Source organism: Urtica dioica, chromosome 4 (genome assembly GCF_054948205.1).
Source record: "Urtica dioica subsp. dioica isolate 48M chromosome 4, U.dioica_male_clone48M_v1_H2, whole genome shotgun sequence".
Classification (NCBI taxonomy): Eukaryota; Viridiplantae; Streptophyta; class Magnoliopsida; order Rosales; family Urticaceae; genus Urtica; species Urtica dioica.
Genome location: NC_142759.1, coordinates 9,343,450 through 9,361,524, shown reverse-complemented (window position 1 = coordinate 9,361,524; position 18,075 = coordinate 9,343,450). Strand labels below are relative to the sequence as shown.

At 32.0% G+C, this 18,075-nt stretch overlaps 1 protein-coding gene across 2 annotated transcripts; it reads left to right on the top strand.

The window, feature by feature from the left end:
• The first annotated feature begins 10,185 nt into the window (after window positions 1-10,185).
• LOC149400176 (Phosphoinositide phosphatase family protein) lies at window positions 10,186-17,977 on the top strand. Of its 2 annotated transcripts, none has more exons than XM_089612648.1 (16): window positions 10,186-11,160; window positions 11,605-11,809; window positions 11,883-12,048; window positions 12,313-12,535; window positions 13,115-13,191; window positions 13,459-13,646; window positions 13,718-13,815; window positions 14,018-14,151; window positions 14,255-14,377; window positions 14,576-14,942; window positions 15,394-15,515; window positions 15,806-15,937; window positions 16,287-16,475; window positions 16,562-16,735; window positions 16,830-16,935; window positions 17,507-17,977. In XM_089612648.1, the coding sequence occupies exons 1-16, from the start codon at window positions 11,053-11,055 to the stop codon at window positions 17,624-17,626; spliced, it is 2,532 nt and encodes an 843-aa protein (XP_089468774.1). In that variant the 5' UTR covers window positions 10,186-11,052; the 3' UTR covers window positions 17,627-17,977. The 2 variants fall into 2 exon arrangements, with proteins under 2 accessions (XP_089468774.1, XP_089468775.1); XM_089612649.1 differs by having other exon boundaries at window positions 10,191-11,160; window positions 15,806-15,907.
• Window positions 17,978-18,075: the final 98 nt, after the last annotated feature.

Below are 18,075 nucleotides of genomic sequence, written 5' to 3'. Positions count from 1 at the left end.
TAATTATCTGATATTTAATTATGTAATGACCCTATGTGCATTTTTTTTACTCAAATCTCCTCTAAACCCTAGTCACGCAAATAGTTGAATAAATATCTAACTATAAATATTTAACTAGGTAATGACCCTATATATATGCATTTTTTTTTACTCAAATCTCCTTTAAACCCCAGTTACGCTCTCTCTCAAAATTCAAGACTTGAACTCTCAATCTTCTCTATACATGCATTTTTTACTCAAATGTCCTTATAGCCCTAGCCACGCTCTCTCTCCCAAAAATTAATACTTGAGCTCTCAATCTTCGGTATTGTCGTCTCTCATATGATACGGAAAACTCCAGAGGTCTTGACCAATGGAGGACTCTCGATCTAAAGGAAGGTACTTGTTATCTTTATTTTTTCTTCATGTTTTGTTTTTTCTTTTGTTTATGTTTCCATAATACAGACTTCTTAGATCTGGCTTTTGTATCGTCCGATCTTTAATTCGAGTGGTTTTGAATATTTTCTTTAGATCTAAGATTTTTTTTTAGCGTGGGTCACATTCAGACAAGACTCCTAAAACCACAATTTGCAACATGCGAAGACCATCATTTCCGCTCGTGATTCGTGTAGTAATTTGATAATGACTAGTTACCTACTTAGACGGGTAACTCACTGGTTATTTTATTGTATTTATGATTGTTTGTGGTCCACTTTTCATCTTCTTCATATATTAGTTTTTTTTTTCTTTGCTTTATTCTTTTAATTTAATCATTTGATTTTTATCAATATATCTCTTTGAGGAGCCAATAATAAAAAATTTAATTAGGTGTTTAAATATTTCTCATCTTTTAAATAGCAGCTTCTTTAGTAAAAATTATAAGATCAAATTTTTTATATATAGTTGAAATTCAATAAGATTAAATACTTATGATTTATTGTAGTTTAAGTAGTTTTGACTTTTATCAATATATTTTCTTAGATGAGTGTTTTAAAAACAACAATAAAGCAAAAATAGATATATAAATTAGACTTCTAACTCGTCTTAAAATTAAGAAAATAGCCAACTTAAACGTTTGACATTGTTAAATAGCCCATGTTTGTTAAATTTTAGATAAATAGCCGTAAATAATGACGTGAATTAAAATATAGAGGTGACTATTTATCTAAGATTTACGTATGTAAATACATGAAAATGACTATTTACCTAAGATTTATCAAACGTTGGCTATTTAGCGATATCAAACTTTTAAGTTGGTTATTTTCCTAATAAACCTTTTTTTTAATATGAATTTGGTTTATAAAAAATATAAGAAAATTTTCAATATATACCCATAATAATATAATAAATTCGATTTAATATCTATAGATGCATAAATTATAATATAATACACGTTTTTACCAAAATACTTTTAAACACATAATTTTAGAAGAAAATTCCAACATCAGTGCAAGATACCGCACGAGGCTGCATGCAATTTTTTTTTTTTTTTTAAGAGTTCCGTGCGACTTTTTTTAATTGGTTTTTTTTAGATAATTTGTCAACATACATAATTTAAATTTATACAATTTTGAACATGAAAACCAAATTTAACTTTATTATAGTTATTACTCGTAAAAAAAATGAAATTTCTCAAAATATAATTCAGACATTCATTCAAATAACATATCACTTGTGCGCTATACGAAGAAAAGAAAACAAACCATTGCAAACGTGTAGTGTGAAACCACAAACAGCTCAAAGGCAGAGTTTTTGTGGTTTTTAGCTGTTTGTGGTTTGGGTATAAAAAGTGGTTTAGTGGCTGTTTAGGAGACCCGTCAATATTTGCGTTGATATCGTCCACTTTTTCTCTTGTGTTTTTGACAAGCAATCATTTCCACGTGATTACCGAGTATGGCAATTTCTGTATTTGGAGCAGAACACCTCAAGTTACTGTTTTTATTCAAGTATATAAAAAAAAATTGTATGTGCCACTTGTTGAGGAGATATATATTTGATTTTGATTACGATATTACGGTTGATTATAATCATAATAATAAAGTAATATTCCAAAGGGATTTGTCATATGCTTTGGGTTGGCCAAGGCTGGGTATATTAATATATTACCAGAGGAAACACAGGTGTTTAATGATTGGTGAACCGTGAACTGACCAACATTAAATAATAATAATTCTTAGAATGATTTAGGATAGGGATTGTGGGTTTAACTTGCGATACATGTCCTTTAAAAAAATATATATATTCCTAGTTGAAATGAAAGCTCTCTCTCCTAAAATGATAAAAGTAAAGGGGGGCAATTAGTAAGCTCTAGATTTCAAGGTTAGCTGTTCTAAACTTCTACGTCAAGGCAGGCAATGGTTAAGAAAAGAAGAATAAAAAGAAAGAAAAAATAAAAAGAAGAAGATGGAAATTCCCTTATGACCCGGTGTGACCGTGTGAGTCGATATTCAATAACTTGAAATTTAGGTTAAGGTTATAAGTTGGGCATTTTTAATGTGATTTTTAGTCAACAAGTTAAGTTTTCATGTCAAAAAAATTAAGTTTTCTAGTGAAATGATAATTATTGATTTGGTAATCTTTTTTTATAATAAAATTTTCTAGATAAATCATAAAAATACAAATAAAAGTTAAACAATTTTTTAATAAGATTTTGTTTAATTATATCTTTCAATTTTAAAAACAAGTTATTTAATTTATCAAGTACGTTTGTTTATGAGTTAGATACTTAGATATTATAAAACAAGAGTATATATATATAAAAAAAAAAAAAAAAACTATATTACTAAGTCATTAATAGTTTGAGAACTAAACTACTTAAAAAGTAAATTTGGAAACAAAATTTTACTTTTGAAGGGTTTTTTTAGTGGCTCTTTATTGATGAATAGATTTATTTGATTAATAGATTTGTACTTTATCAAAATTAGATTTTTATCTCTCATATAAACAAATATATGCCTTATACGACAATATATATATATATATATATATATATATATATATATATATATATATATATCTATCTATCTATCTACTTACAATAAAAAATCTTAGACCTTAAGAAAAAAGGTTTCGTCACAAACTCATCTAACATGTGTATCAATAATACTTTTTTTTTTTCATTCCTGCACATCCATTTATAAAATTACTTTTAAAATGACGATAATAATAATAAGTAATAACAATAAAATCCAGAATTACTGTCCTTCATAACTATAGTGAGAAATATGATACAACAATGATATTACATATTAGCCCATAACTAAAGGATGGATTATATTCTATTATCTTATGAATTAAAAGTGACAACAATAAAGATAAAAAAATATTTTAATAAAAAAAAAACAGGATAATAAATTTTGTTATGAACTTTAAAATATTTTATTAAAGAATATGTGAAAACATATTATCATATTTAAAGAGCCTTATTAAAATATAATCAAATGACTAAAAAAATGTTAGTTTAGTGCTTCTGTTTTCATTTAAATTAAGATTCTTATTATGTTTTCCTATTTTGATTTTACTTATTTTATTAATTCTCATTTTTTTTTAATTTTTTCTTCCTCTTAGATGTGTAAATATGCAAGGTCTAAAAAATCCAATAAAGTAGTCTTAAAAAAAAAAATTCCAATAAAGCTAAAATCAAGACAAGTGTTTTTTTTCCTATGCTAAGCCCCATACAATTTATTTTCCCATTTGAGATTAATATATCATATGAATTAAAATGGATGTCTTACTTATTGTACTATTTTCATAATTATAAATAATATTACGGACAACTACAACTTTTGACAAAAATAAATGTTTATATACTGTAATACTTGTTACGTCATACTGCATTTTTTATACTTAATTAGATTATTTAAAGTTTTGCATTATTTTTAATTTTAAAAATAAAATACATGATACTAAATAAAACAAATTTTGTGCCACGGGCACGGTTTAATTAAGAACTAGTATATATAAAGTATCATAGAGTGACTTTGAGTGCCGTAGAGAATTTATATGAAAATGGTAAAATATTAGTCCAAATTTTTTAGATACGATGTAGTTCGAAATCGAGTTTTTGAGAAGTAGAATCTGTATTATTATTATAGATGATAAAGCATAGTTAAAAAATACAAACTTTATGAATGAAACGAAAGTCCTTGATGAGTTAATTTCCCTGAAAAACAGTAATTATAATATATAAATATATTTTTTTAAACGATATAAATAAATAAATGAAGATAGGGAATATGGGGACAAACTAGTCTACGTGTTATGTTGATATAATAGAACCAAATATTTGTTTGAGGCTTATATTTTGGTGACTGCTTGGCACATCACTGTATAGCTCTATTATTTACCATTAAAAATAAAATTTATAATTACACCCACGTAGCATTATTGAGCCCTTCCATTATTCATCATGGCTAGCTATTCCACTTAGGGAGTGTTTGGTATTGCCCCTAATGCAATATAATGATTCAGAGATCTTATATTATATTGTTTGGTGGTTAGTTTGTAATAACATCCCTTGCCTAAAAAACATGTAATGACATCCTTTGAAAATGAAAAGGAAAAAAAAAAAGTACATATTAAAAGATATAAATATGAGATTGATGAAGAAATGTAAATCCAGGTAAATGAAGCTCTATGCAATAATTACTTATTATTCGAGTGGATCAAACTTTAAGTAACACTAAATTTCCTAAGCTGTTTTCAATCAGCCAACAATATCATTTCAAATCAATTTGAGAATTTTTAAAACATGAATTTTTGTTTTGTGGTGAACTTCAAGTAACAATAATATGGTGCATTATTAGGGCTTTGAAACGCCCATTTCTTCTAAATTTGATCTGCTGGAAGGAAATAAAAAGGTCTTGAAGATGAGAGTACAAAATAGCTTGTTTTATACAAAATGAATATTTGAAAATAAATATATAAAGCTTAGCCCCGTTTGGTTATAAATTCTAAACCTGTTTTCTATTTTCTGATTCTAAATTATAGAAAACATTTTTAAAAAACATGTTTGCTTATAGTACTTAGAAAACAAATTTAGAATCAAGTTTATTTTTCTATGAAATTTGTTTAGAATACAGAAAACAATGAAAATGTGTTTTCTATTTTATCTCTCTTATATTTTAAAACAATTGAATATAAAACATAACCAAACAATCTTTTAAAATATTCTGAAACGTAATTCTAAATCTGTTTTTTAAATTTAAAATTAGAATAGAAAAATAGAATTTAAAAATAAAAATAAATTTAGAATACTAAACCAAACGGCCCTAAACTATTGGCTTTCACTCAATTTTGAGTATCAATTGACAATAATAAAAAGACGTAACACATCACTTTATAAAAGTTTGTCATATCTCATTCATTGTCAATGAGATTCTTAACTAGACGTGATAATTAAAGAAAGAATAATAAGAGGTGAAGGTAAGATTTAAAAAAAAAAAAAAAAAAAAAAAAAAAACATAATTTGTACATTTAACAAAGTACTATCAAAATTCTCAAAAAGTTATCCTTCTCCTCAATTTTTTTTCCTAGTTCACCTAAGGTCAGCCCCGAGAATTATAAATACATATATCTTTCTTATTTTTGTTTTACTTTACTTGTAAATTCTATTTTATATTTTAGGCACATGTTTGAAGGGGTATCAATATAAATTAAGCATTTTAAACTTTAAATGATATCTCTCAAACTACAGTAAATAAGGAAAACACTAGCAATCATATGCTACTCTACTAAATATAGGTTTGCGTATTTACAGAAGTGCCAAGATCAAAATATCTCAAGCACGAAGTTTTATTTATTTTATTCAATTGCAATTGTAATTCATTGGGGTGGGTTTTTTTAGAATTATTCGTGTTAAGTTATTAATGAGCTGGAGATATACGTAAGACAATCTTAATTAAAAATAGTAATGCGTTATGCGTGCATTGACAATAATAAAATGTGTAAAATATATGATATGATGAAGATAATAAATAATAATGAATACTAATTTTGTTGGTAGCTGGAGATTGACCATTTCTGCCAAAAGGATCCAAAGCAAAATGGACTTTACAACCACAAATAGTTGGGAATTTGCCACAAGTCACGCTCTCCTTAAATCTTTGAGTCACCTGCTTCACCCGCCTTTTTTTAACCGCTCTTATAATTATTTATTAATAAGTTAGTTAATAGTGTCCTATGAGATCAGCTAATTTCTTTCTCTTGCAAATATTTAAGATAAAAAAATGCATTCAACTTATACATATAAAAATGTTTGTTCCCACGAATAGAAAGTGGGCAACGGGCGCTCTATTGACGTTTTCAAGGATCGATGGATTTCGTGCCTATCATCATTCAAAACCATCACCCCCTCACCGGACGATAACCGACACGTTAAGGTGACAACTCTAATCGACAACACTACTTGGGAGGCGGGATTGGGATAAAATCCCATCGTCTCTTCAGCCGCTAAACGTTCCTCTTATCACGAGTATCCCTTTAAGTTTTGTCGAGATGTCGGATAAGATTATCCGGCACTATGAGCGAAAAGGCATGTACTCGGTTCGGTCCAGCTATCGATATTGGTCTCCTCTTCGTCCTCACTCGACACCAGCTCCCGGCCCTTTCTGATGCTTTCTGGAAAACGCTCTGGGCCATGAAGATCCCGCCTAAAGTGAACAAATTTATGTGGAGATTGACTTCCGATTGCCAATTCTGACTTTCATGGCGCTCATCAACCGATGTATTAATTGTAGCAATCGATGTATTTTATATGGTAGCTAGGAATCTTCATCTCATGCTCTTCTAAGTTGTTCTCGATTCCGCAAAGTATGAAAATCCATTATTTTCCAAAATCGTCTCTCACTGTCTCGGTGCAGTAATATGTTGGATTTTCGTTTAAATTTGTGGCCGACTCTGACGCGCGAAAAAAGAGACCTCTTTAACATGATTTGCTTCCTCTTCTGGCAAACTAGGAACAACGCTTATGTTGCTCATGTCCTAGTGAAGCTGAGTTCTATAAGTCTCGATACCCGCCCAACTCTAGTTAGCATATTGTATTGTAGTCCATATTCTATGTAAAATCAATGTGAAGAGCTTCTAATGAAAACGGGTGCAAAATCGAGGTTACAAACACCAAACTAGTTTTGACCATGAATAAATAGATCTCAACTATTTATCACTATGATTGAATTAGGGAATGCAACAATGTACACTTCAATTCGAACATACATTTGACTCTTTTGAGTAATTATCACTAATTGATGCAAAAATAAAATAAATAAGGCCAACTAACCAAGCGAAATGTGGTCAATCATGAAAATAAAAACTTATAACAACCTTCTCTTGTTAGGCCTTTGTAAGAATTATCCTTTTCAATCTAAGTTAACGATTCAACAATTCCATATAAAGAGACAATGAAATAAAAACAACAAAAACAACCAAACAATGCATAATAACGGGGAAATGTACTCTTAAGAGAGGCACATCAACATGTAACCATTTTGACCTTTGCATGTTACACCGATGCGGTGCATGCAAAAGGCTCCTTCACCATATCAACATAAATAGGGGCAAGATCACACTTGACCGACGTGAACGGAACTGCCTTTGGCGGGGGAGCCTATAGTAGGGAGAGCAGAAAATCTCCATCGATGTCAAAATCCGAAGGACTAGCGACGATGGCAATAAAAGATATAGCAACAACACAAACAAAGATGATGCATCGAACCACGAAAACTCGCGGCGAGCGACGGAAGTTTAAGCGATGGTGAAATTCACAAAAAGATGATTAATATACAGTCTTAGAAATTGTAGTGTACTTATAGTGATACATAAGTAGTACTACGACATTTAAGGAAATGTGGTGGAGGTGAAAAAATCCTAATTTTTTTTTATTTGAGAGCGACAAAACACACACACTAACTCGTGTAATACTCTACTCACGAGGAAAGAAAAAAACGGACTAGAGATTCAAAGAAAAAGAAAATTTTACTTTGCTTAGCTATGAGAATAGGATTTTATGCACCAATAATATTATTAAATTTGTCAAAATAATAATAATAATAATATTACCAAAGAGGTAGCGTAGAGATAAATAAATTGACTTATCTAAATTTTTTGTTGGTAGTACTTAGTCTATATTGTTTTTGTAAGATAAGGGGAAATCTAATCATATATATTATAAGCGGTAAAATTCATCTGGTAATTTGTTGCAACTAGCTAATTGCATAAATATATTTTTTAAGATTATAAACAAAATTTCATTTTATTAAGAAAATAATTCATCAAGCCGAATTAAATTAAATTATTTTTAGTTAATTTAATTTAATTTAATTCGGCCTGATGAATTATTTTTTAAATAAAATAAATTTTTAGCTATTTTTTTTTTAAAATTGTGGATTATTAAGCTACTGACTTAATTATCTTTATATATATATATATATATATATATATATATATATATATATATTCAACATGGTAAATTTGGATTTAGCGAAAACTTGATTATTTTGAATATTTATGGCGACTCGAAATTATTTAATTTATAAGCCAAAACTTAGCAAAGAAAATTACAGTTTAAATAATAAAAAAACCAAAGCCAATGTTCTTTGGTCATTTACTACTTCTTTATCATAACAACGATAACATATCACTTCAATTGTGTTAACCAATCTTCACCCCTTCAATTCTATTACAGAATAAATTTAGTTAACTGTCAATTTGTAATATTATTCAAATTTATGATAAATTTAATTTTTCTTGTGTATTAAGTTTCTAGCAAAACTCATTATAATAAAAACTCATTCTTGTGCATTAAGTTTCTTAGAAATTTAATTAACTCTTTTCGGAGCCGCTCTATCTTTTCCTCCCAAAAAAATTATTAAAATTTACAAATTTGAGGTCGTCATCTTTTTTAAGACATAAAGCTCTAGAGATCTTAACTATCACAGAGCTCTCATTCATGATTTTTTTTTTTATTAATCCGTGTCTTATGATTTTCGACAAATTTATCATCATATGGAGCTTCTTGACTCTTCGCGGTCGTCGTCCGAAGCTCAGAGTCGTCGTCATCTCTGACACTACGAACCTGTGTTTATCAATCAAGCACACCAACGTCGACCGAGAGTTTTCGATAGAGAGCTTTTTTTATAACTTTTTTTTAGTTTTTGTGAAAATTCATACATGAATATGATTTTTGTACCACCAAAACTTTGATCTTAGTGGTTTTAAATTTTATTCTTTACATATGAGATATAGGCTGCGTTTGGTTTAGATTAAAAAGCCATGTTTTTGTTTTTAGAAAAAACTAAACTGCTTATCTGGTGTTTGACAAAACTGTTTTTACAAAAAACTTCAAAAGCGATTTTAGATTTTGTACATGAGATGAAAAAGTTAGGATTCTTATCTTTTAGAAAAAGTGTTTTTAAGTTTGGTATATAAATTACTGTAATATCCTCGTACAAAATATTATTCACATATATGTATATAAATAAGCATATTAATAATGATTATTTAATTATTAAGAACATGTTTATTTTAGTCTTTTACTATAATATATTTATTTTAACAAACGCTAAATCTGTTTTTGTTATCAGCAACAACTGTTTTATAAACAGTTTACCAAACACTATGTCAATTTTTGAAAAAAACAGTTTTTTTCAAAAACTGAATCTAAAAATATTTTTTTTTAAAAACAAAACTATGCCAAACGAGACCATATTTTTTTTTGTGCGTGAATCTCAAAATGGTAAAATCCCATAAAATCATCAGGAATAGATGTCGATACGTGTTATATGAAAAGACTGATAAATCACTAATGTGATCGTATCTGTAACCCATTTTTCATCTATTTTAGGAAGTTTTGAATTTTGGTTGAGTTTAATTTTTGTAAGACAAACTAATTTAGCTTTCATCAATATATTATTGCGGATAGCCCTTTGTAAAAGCAATAATTTTTTCAGATTTGTAAATACTAATTCGAATATTATTTAAATATTTTGTTCGAGTTTTTTTTAATAATCTAAATGAATAACTATCTTCCTCTCATCATAACTTATTTTACACTGCATTTTCCATATTTTCCAATTTATATATTCGAATAATATATATACATATAAGATTATATTAAATAATGTGTGGATGGAACGGTCACCGAAGATGTGGCTTTGATTAGTTCCTTCTTTGGATCTGAGAAAATCAAAGAAATAAATAATTAAGAATGCTAAAAAAAATATCAAAAATCTCTTCCTTGCGATGGCTTTCAAGTTTCAATTATGCATCTCTCTCTCTCACACAACACAAACAACAAAATCCCGAGAACGCTGAAATTACGAAATTAGCATCGTCGTCGTCATCATGATCACCAATTATTAGAGCTTTCTCTTTCTGTACTAAAACGTCTGGTTTTCGAAGCTTCAAGCACTTCTCTCTCTCTCTCTCTCTCTCTCTCTCTCCCTTTTTCCTTACCTTTAAAAACCTCTCATAAATATTCTTTTTTTTTATTTTCATTTTTTGAATTCCGATTTTTCATTATTGTTCCCGAATTTTCTGCTCGATCTTCTCTCCTCGTACCTTTTCCATTTCTCAAAGCCCCACACTTTTTCACTCTCTGTCTCTAGGTGTAGATACTCTGTACTTCATGTGCGTATAATCAATCGCATACATGTATATAAATTTTGCGTGATATTTTTTTTAATATATATTGAAGTTTTTCGTAGTTGAGGGTGGGTTTCGATCTCTGGAAGCTCGTTATTTCTGTTCGATCGAAGAAGGAGAAAGTGATATAGGATAGGTCAAGCTCTCCAAGCTGAAAATTTTATTAGAAGAGAGAGATTCGATCAGGAAATGTTGTACCTGAAACAGCCAAGCTTTGTGGCTTTCATGTCGGAATTGGGCGTGGGTTCTATAGGCGAATGAGAGTTTTAATTGACATTTTCAATATATATATATTTTTTTTCACTGGGTCTATTTATAGGCTGTGAAAAAATAGCATCCTTTTCCCACTTAGGCTTTGTTTGCTTGTAGAGAAAACTCTGCTATGAACTGCTGATATTTTCCCTGAGCCCGAGGCTCGGGGGATCTGAATCGTCCATGGCGTCATCGGAGAATGAGAATTTGTCTCATCATCGCGCGGAAGATCGTCTTCCTCCTCCTGAACATGCCTGTATGCAGAAATTCAGGCTTTACGAGACTCGATCGGTAATTTAGCAACAGTTTTATTTTTATTTTATTTTATTCATTTATTGGGGTTTTCATCGATCTCAATTGGATCTAGTAGGCTGGTTATTTTTTCTGTTTTTGACACTCGTGTAAAATTGTGAATCTTCTTGAATGTCAATTTCAGTAATTTTTTAAACTTAACCATTCTCTGAGTAGACACGTATCTTAAATTCTAACATATGTTGGTCAAATTAGTATTTAGTCATTTTCCAGTTGATGTCACTTTGACATAGTATCATTTAGGTCCTATTTCTTGTGCTGTTTTGTCATATTGTTTCTTGAATTGGGTTTGTTTTGATTTTGCAAAAGTCATTATCTGAACATTCAGTTTGTTTACTTGTTAGCTTGGTTTTTTCTTTTTCTTTCTTCAAGTTTACGCTCAACTGCTTGCGCTAATTACTATACATGTTGAATTTGGCGTAGAAATTTTATATGATTGGAAGGGATAAGAGCAGAGCGTATTGGAGAGTGCTCAAGATTGACCGGCAAGAGTCAACCGAGCTAAACATACGTGAAGATCCCACTACATACTCGGAAAGAGAGTGCTCTGACCTCTTACGGCGGATACACGAAGGAAATAAGTCCACGGGCGGGCTTAAGTTTGTCACTAGTTGTTATGGGATCGTTGGTATGTTTCATTTGTTATCTGTCGCAATATTGTTGGAGAACACTCATATGAACATTGTTTCTCCTTTTTCTAGGGTTTGTGAAATTTTTGGGACCTTATTACATGTTGCTTATCACGAAAAGACGACAGATTGGTGCGATAGGTGGTCATTTGGTTTACGGCATTTCCAAGAGTGAAATGATTACTCTTTCGAACGCGCCGGTTTACACCAATATTGCGAATTCTAGGAATGAGAACAGGTGTTAGTCCACTCTACTTGTTGGTGTATTCTTTACCATTCTCCTTCACAAGTGTCCGTGTTTTTTTTTTTTTTTCTAGCTTTGTTGAACTAGGCATTTTTGGAATCTCCTGGGGTTTTGGTTAAACCGGCTCTGCTTATAAACTTTAGAATACCCGATTTTTTTCATCTCTCTTTGGCCGATTTAAGTTGTTTGACCGTACATGATTTGGCTTGTTTGGCCACAGCTTTTGATTCCGTGTTCTGTTTTATTGTTGTCTCTTAGATACAAGAAGCTCTTATGCACGGTGGACCTTACAAAGGACTTCTTCTTCAGCTACTCCTATGATGTTATGCGTAGTCTGCAGAAGAACATGTGCCAGAAAGAAACAAGACATGTGCTCTATGAAACCATGTTTGTCTGGAACGAGTTCTTAACCCGTGGGATACGAAATCATCTCCAAAATACTGTTTGGACTGTCGCTTTAGTATATGGATTTTTTAAACAGGTTAGCTTTTCTTAAATCTTATCATCTAGAAAATCAGGAAAATAATCCATCTTATCTGATTTTTGGGATTAGCGCCATAGTTAGCTACATTGATGTACTTGTCAGCTCAAGAATTTCCTTTTTACCGAGTTTTATCGCAGGTTTTGTTATTTATTTGAATATGCTCCACTAATTTGATTCTTCTTTTTCTGGGCGAGGACGAGTTTTGAGCACTAAAACTCGAGATTTTTTATTCACGCCACTCTTGTACATAAGATGGTGGAATTTAATGTTTTCTATCATAAAAATAAAGTAAAAGAAAGTTGGATCTCGAAAGAAGATTCATAGATTCCGGTTTTTATTTTATCTTATCTCATACCATTTACTGCTACCGTTTCCTTTTGCCTTAATGTCTCGGTGATAGGTTTCCCATCAGTCCCGGTTTCATGGACTTAGTGAGTTATTCTAGGAATGAGGATAACTCCTCTACAACTAGAATATAATTTAATTTTTGAACCCAAGTTTTGCAAGGGTTTCAAGCTCTAGTTTTATATACATGTTCCCTAACTTTTTTTATTATAATTTTCTTGTTGAAAATAGGCTACCCTCTCTGTATCTGGACGGGACTTTAGACTGACTCTTATTGCAAGGCGTTCACGTCATTATGCTGGTACTAGGTGAGTTTAATTTTGTTATTTACCTTGGCACTAATCATATTATTTGTAACTGAATACGTGTGGATGTGAAAGTCATTTAGTTGACCGGACTTATCATATAGCTTCCGTGAAACAGTTGAAGTTTCTACACCATGATATAGTGTAAAAATAATATAGTCTACTCAAATCATTCTAGTTTTGTAGTGGTATATCATAGTGGTCACCTTTTTGCACCAGTTCTTATATATGAAGCTATTTTTTTTTTGCCGTACCATCTTTGCATTACAGGTATTTAAAACGAGGTGTCAATGAGAAGGGAAGAGTAGCTAATGATGTTGAGACGGAACAGATTATCTTCGAGGATGTTCCTGATGGAGCCCCAATGCAAATTAGTTCTGTTGTCCAGAACCGTGGGTCAATTCCTCTGTTTTGGTCTCAAGAAACGTCACGTTTGAATATTAAACCAGATATCATATGTAAGTGCTTGAATAAAATAGTTACTTTTCTTATAATTTGGACCTATCTGAGCATATTCGTCTTTGACCAGTGTCGAAGAAGGACCTGAACTATGAAGCAACCAGACTTCACTTTGCAAATCTTGCCAAGAGATATGGGAACCCCATAATTATTTTGAATCTGATAAAGGTACGGTTTTATTATTCAAAGGTCCTTTTTGCTCCACAATTTCCTTATTTTTTCCATTAAAGAAACGGGAATCGCTCAGACATTAAAAGAATTAAAGATAAAGGGGTGGTTAAATAATCTGGTTGGGGTCGTGTGTTCGAAAACTTTTTTATAATGTTGCTCTGTATTTTGTGAGTTTCCTAATTTGTTGGGCAATCATTAGACACAAGAGAAGAGACCTAGAGAGTCCATACTTCGAGCGGAGTTTGCTAATGCAATCGAAATGATCAATAAAGATTCGTCTGAGGCAAGCCGTCTAAGATTCCTTCATTGGGATTTGAGCAAGCACTCCAGGAGGTGAAATTTTCACCTTCCTCAGGGCTGAATAAGTTGTAGACTATTTGGGCTTCTATTTAACTTAGTCTAAACATAATTTCCGTTTTTCCCCTTCCTATTTCAGAAAAGCTACACATGCATTGCTACTTCTAGGCAAGGTGGCTACTTATGCATTGACATTGACAGGGTTCTTCTATTGTCAAGTAACACCACCCTTGGGACCTGAGATTTCCGTTAACGTAAACGGGTATGTTTTTATGACTTCTCATTTTCCACTTTCCAAAACCTTATCTTTATGTTGGGAATGTTTCTCAAAGTTTGATTCTTAGAAGTTCTACTAACATTCGAACAAGCTTTGTCTGCTAGTTGTCTTGTTTGTTATATGTCTTGTAGTTTGATTTTGTTAATGCTATTATTGATTGCGAGTGTGCATGTGAAAATGTAGGAGCACAAATGGACGCGATGATCAGTTATCTCCTCAAAAGAATTGCGACGATGACAATGAGGATGTTGATAGCTTTGAGAAAGCTTGTGGAGATATCAATATCGCCAGCGGTAATTATCCTTCGAAGGAACTGATGATCCAGACGGGTGTTCTTAGAACCAATTGCATAGATTGCTTGGACCGCACCAACGTTGCACAGTACGCGTATGGTTTGGCTGCACTAGGACATCAACTTCATGCTCTGGGATTCATGGATGAACAGAAGATAGACCTTGATGCTCCCATTGCTGAGGATTTAATGGGTTTCTATGAAAGAATGGGCGATACACTGGCACACCAGTACGGTGGCTCCGCAGCTCACAACAAGGTACCTCTAGCTTTATATGCTAGTAGTCTTACGGTTTTGCGTACAAGGAGATTTAATTTATTTGCCTATTTTCTTTTAGGAATGACTGGTAGCCGATCAAGATCATATAATTTGATCAAGTATTTCCATTTGTGGTTTTGTTTATATGGTATCTTGTGGATTCTACCCAATATGGATCTTGTTAGGAACCTAGGGATGTCAATGTAATTCGAAATTATTAGTTATTGAGATCAACCTAGGTTTTAAATAATAAAGAACAGAGTGATTTACTTTGGGAGAGAACGATTTCACTCTAAGAGCTTGTGTGATCTTTGCAGTTTCTATTTCAATCTCAATGTATTAGCAAGGTTCCTTTTATTCTAGTAAAGAATAATAAAAGTGGTTAATTCTTATTTCTATTTTCAATTCCTCTCTCCAATTACTCATAGTTTATAACTTTGTTATTGACCAGATATTTTCTGAGAGAAGGGGTCAATGGAAAGCGGCTACGCAGTCCCAGGAGTTCTTTAGAACTTTGCAACGGTACTATAGTAATGCATACATGGACGCAGAAAAGCAAGATGCGATTAATGTGTGAGTTTCTCTTCGAGATTTGGTCTAGAAAGCTTCATATCCAAAGTACAACTTGAAAAAGGGAGATCTTTTTTTTGGTTCTTTTTCTTTTCACTTTGGCTTGAAAGTTGTGAGAAAGGGAATTTTGCCTCAGTTTTGTTGATTATCGACATTTCTTTCAAAATAAAAATGTTCAAAGCTTTGGCTCTATAAGCACAAATTTAATGTTTCCAGTAGACTTATAGTGGTTCATGTATGTTTTTATGAGCATTTTAATTATTTTATTTTTTTGGTTATTAAATCTTGAACAGATTTCTAGGTTATTTCCAACCACAACAGGGCAAACCTGCTCTCTGGGAGCTGAATTCGGATCAGCATTTTGATCCTGGGAGGGATAGAGATGAAGATGGAAGGTACTTCCTCCATCTTGTAAAGATTTGGAGGTCATATATCCTTCTTTTCTTCTCTCTCAATGTCTGGCTCCTTTTATGTTTTTTCTTTCCCTCGAGCATTGGTTTGTGAACATCAGTAGAGTTCGCTATTGGATCGATGGTATGCTTGATCTGTAATAGCATGCATAGGTTCCAAGTGTAAAGCGTACTGTAATGCTATATTGTTTACTTCTCATTCAACCTTTTTTTTTTAATAGTTGGGACGAACCTCTTTGATTGTCTGCCTAGTTTTGGAATTTTATGGTTTGATCTAGTGCAGATAAAGAAAAAATAGAGGTCAATATAGTTAGCCATTTTCTTCTACATGTTTGAGATACTAATTTTGTGTGTGTGTGTTTAGGTCTCTTTTCAAAAGATCGTTATCAGACGGAAACATTCTCCGTGAATGCAACTCGCCCATCTCAGCTAGAAACGGCAAGGCAGAGAAGTACACGAGCTCAATTTTAGCTGAGGAATCACAAGACAAGAAAATCCTAAGTGAATCATCACCCGAAATATCAACCTGTGGGAATGATACTGCATATGCAAGGTCTCTCTCTCTCTCTCTCCTGTGAAATATGTGCTGATTTTTCCAACTGACTCCTCGAATTGACTCAATGTTAAATATCTGTGCAGGTACACGCCCATGATGCCACGTAGGCAGCTTTTCGGGGACATTCGAAGAGACCAAATCCAGGAAGGTGAACATAACTTCTCCGAGAACGGTGATCTGTACAACTGCTCGAATTTTCTTGACTTGGACTGGCTTTCTTCGTCTGAAAAGTCTTGTGAGGAAGAACCGTACGAGAGGTAGTTTCCCATTTGAAGGAATAACATGATATGTTGCAAGTACGAAATTCCAGTAAATACGATAAAGATATAATTTTGTTTATTTTATATATAGGTCATCGTTGCTCACAATCTCCCCGGTGGAAGGACTATCGTCTGACAATGTTATTAATGGCATAATGGGAGACTCTACCCCGTCCACTAGTGAATGTGGTTCCAAGGTCAGTAACACTTAGCTTCCCGATGTTTTTCTACAATGTGCAGTGTCTGTTATTTATCGGATTAGTATGAATAATAGTCGCACCCCAAATGGCATTTTTTTTACAAAAAATTGGCTATGTAAGCCACCTAAACTATAAAAATTGTAAATTAGCCAACATTTGGTAAATAGCCAATTTACATACATGGCAGCCTATTAACTACCTTTTTTATATGTTTGGCTGGATTAAATAAGTATTTTATTAATCTGTTAATAAGTTAACTTGACTATTTACAAGAAATTAACGAAAAGTGGGCTATATCTCAATTCACTATAACCATGTGGCTATATAACTTAATAACCCTTTTTTTAATGCTAAACTGGGAATTTTCTCTTAATTTAAAGGTAGGGACCAGTTATCCATCAGGCCAACGAAAATGAATCAGATTATTTTTCGAGACTCAGGATTTTCTTCTTCCATATAATATTTTGCCACTAGGAGTGATTCTTACAGAGTAAAATGTGTTTTTTTTATTCCCTTTTATTGCGACGGAAATCGCCTTCTGATACTTGGTTTTCCCTGAATACTATAGGAGAGAGACCGAACAGAAGCAGAGCTGCTATATGACACTGGTCGGGACTCGGAAGTTCTCGAGGAATTTTCAGATAGCTTTGTTCAGTGGGTAAACTACGGAGAGACACTCTGCCATTGAAGCCCAAATCTATTTTTTCCAATCCCGCTATCAAAAGAGTTAGAATCTGTAGAGACGCGTTTTTTCGGGGAACACGAGAACAAAGTGGAAAGGCCCATATTCGCACTGGCGTGGCTTATGTGATCATTTTGTCACGAAAGACAAAAGTTGGAACCCCATACAAGAAGTACAAAAGAGTAAATAGTAAAGAGTTGAAAAAGAAAAAAAAAAAAAAAAAGGGAAAGAAAAATTCTTTGAAGGAAGTCTTCCTTGGGTCGGTTGGTGGTGGTGAATCTTAGGTTTTGTTTTTCTGTAAATATATTTCACTAAAAAAAAAAGAAGCTCATGAGAGCTACAGGATTTAGTATTGCAGGTCAATGATTCTTTATATTATTGCTTCGTGCTAATCATCAATGGTGAGTGAGAGAGTGTACTAATTGGGAGACCAAGCGTCTGGGAAGAAAGTCCAA

What these genes read in the sequence shown, in the direction of transcription:
- LOC149400176 (XM_089612648.1), top strand. Translation starts at nt 11,053, where the DNA reads ATGGCGTCATCGGAGAATGAGAATTTGTCTCATCATCGCGCGGAAGAT. An exon ending in GGCTTTACGAGACTCGATCG is followed by an intron (nt 11,161 to 11,604) that starts GTAATTTAGCAA and finishes AATTTGGCGTAG; the next exon opens with AAATTTTATATGATTGGAAG. An exon ending in CATCTTGTAAAGATTTGGAG is followed by an intron (nt 15,938 to 16,286) that starts GTCATATATCCT and finishes GTGTGTGTTTAG; the next exon opens with GTCTCTTTTCAAAAGATCGT.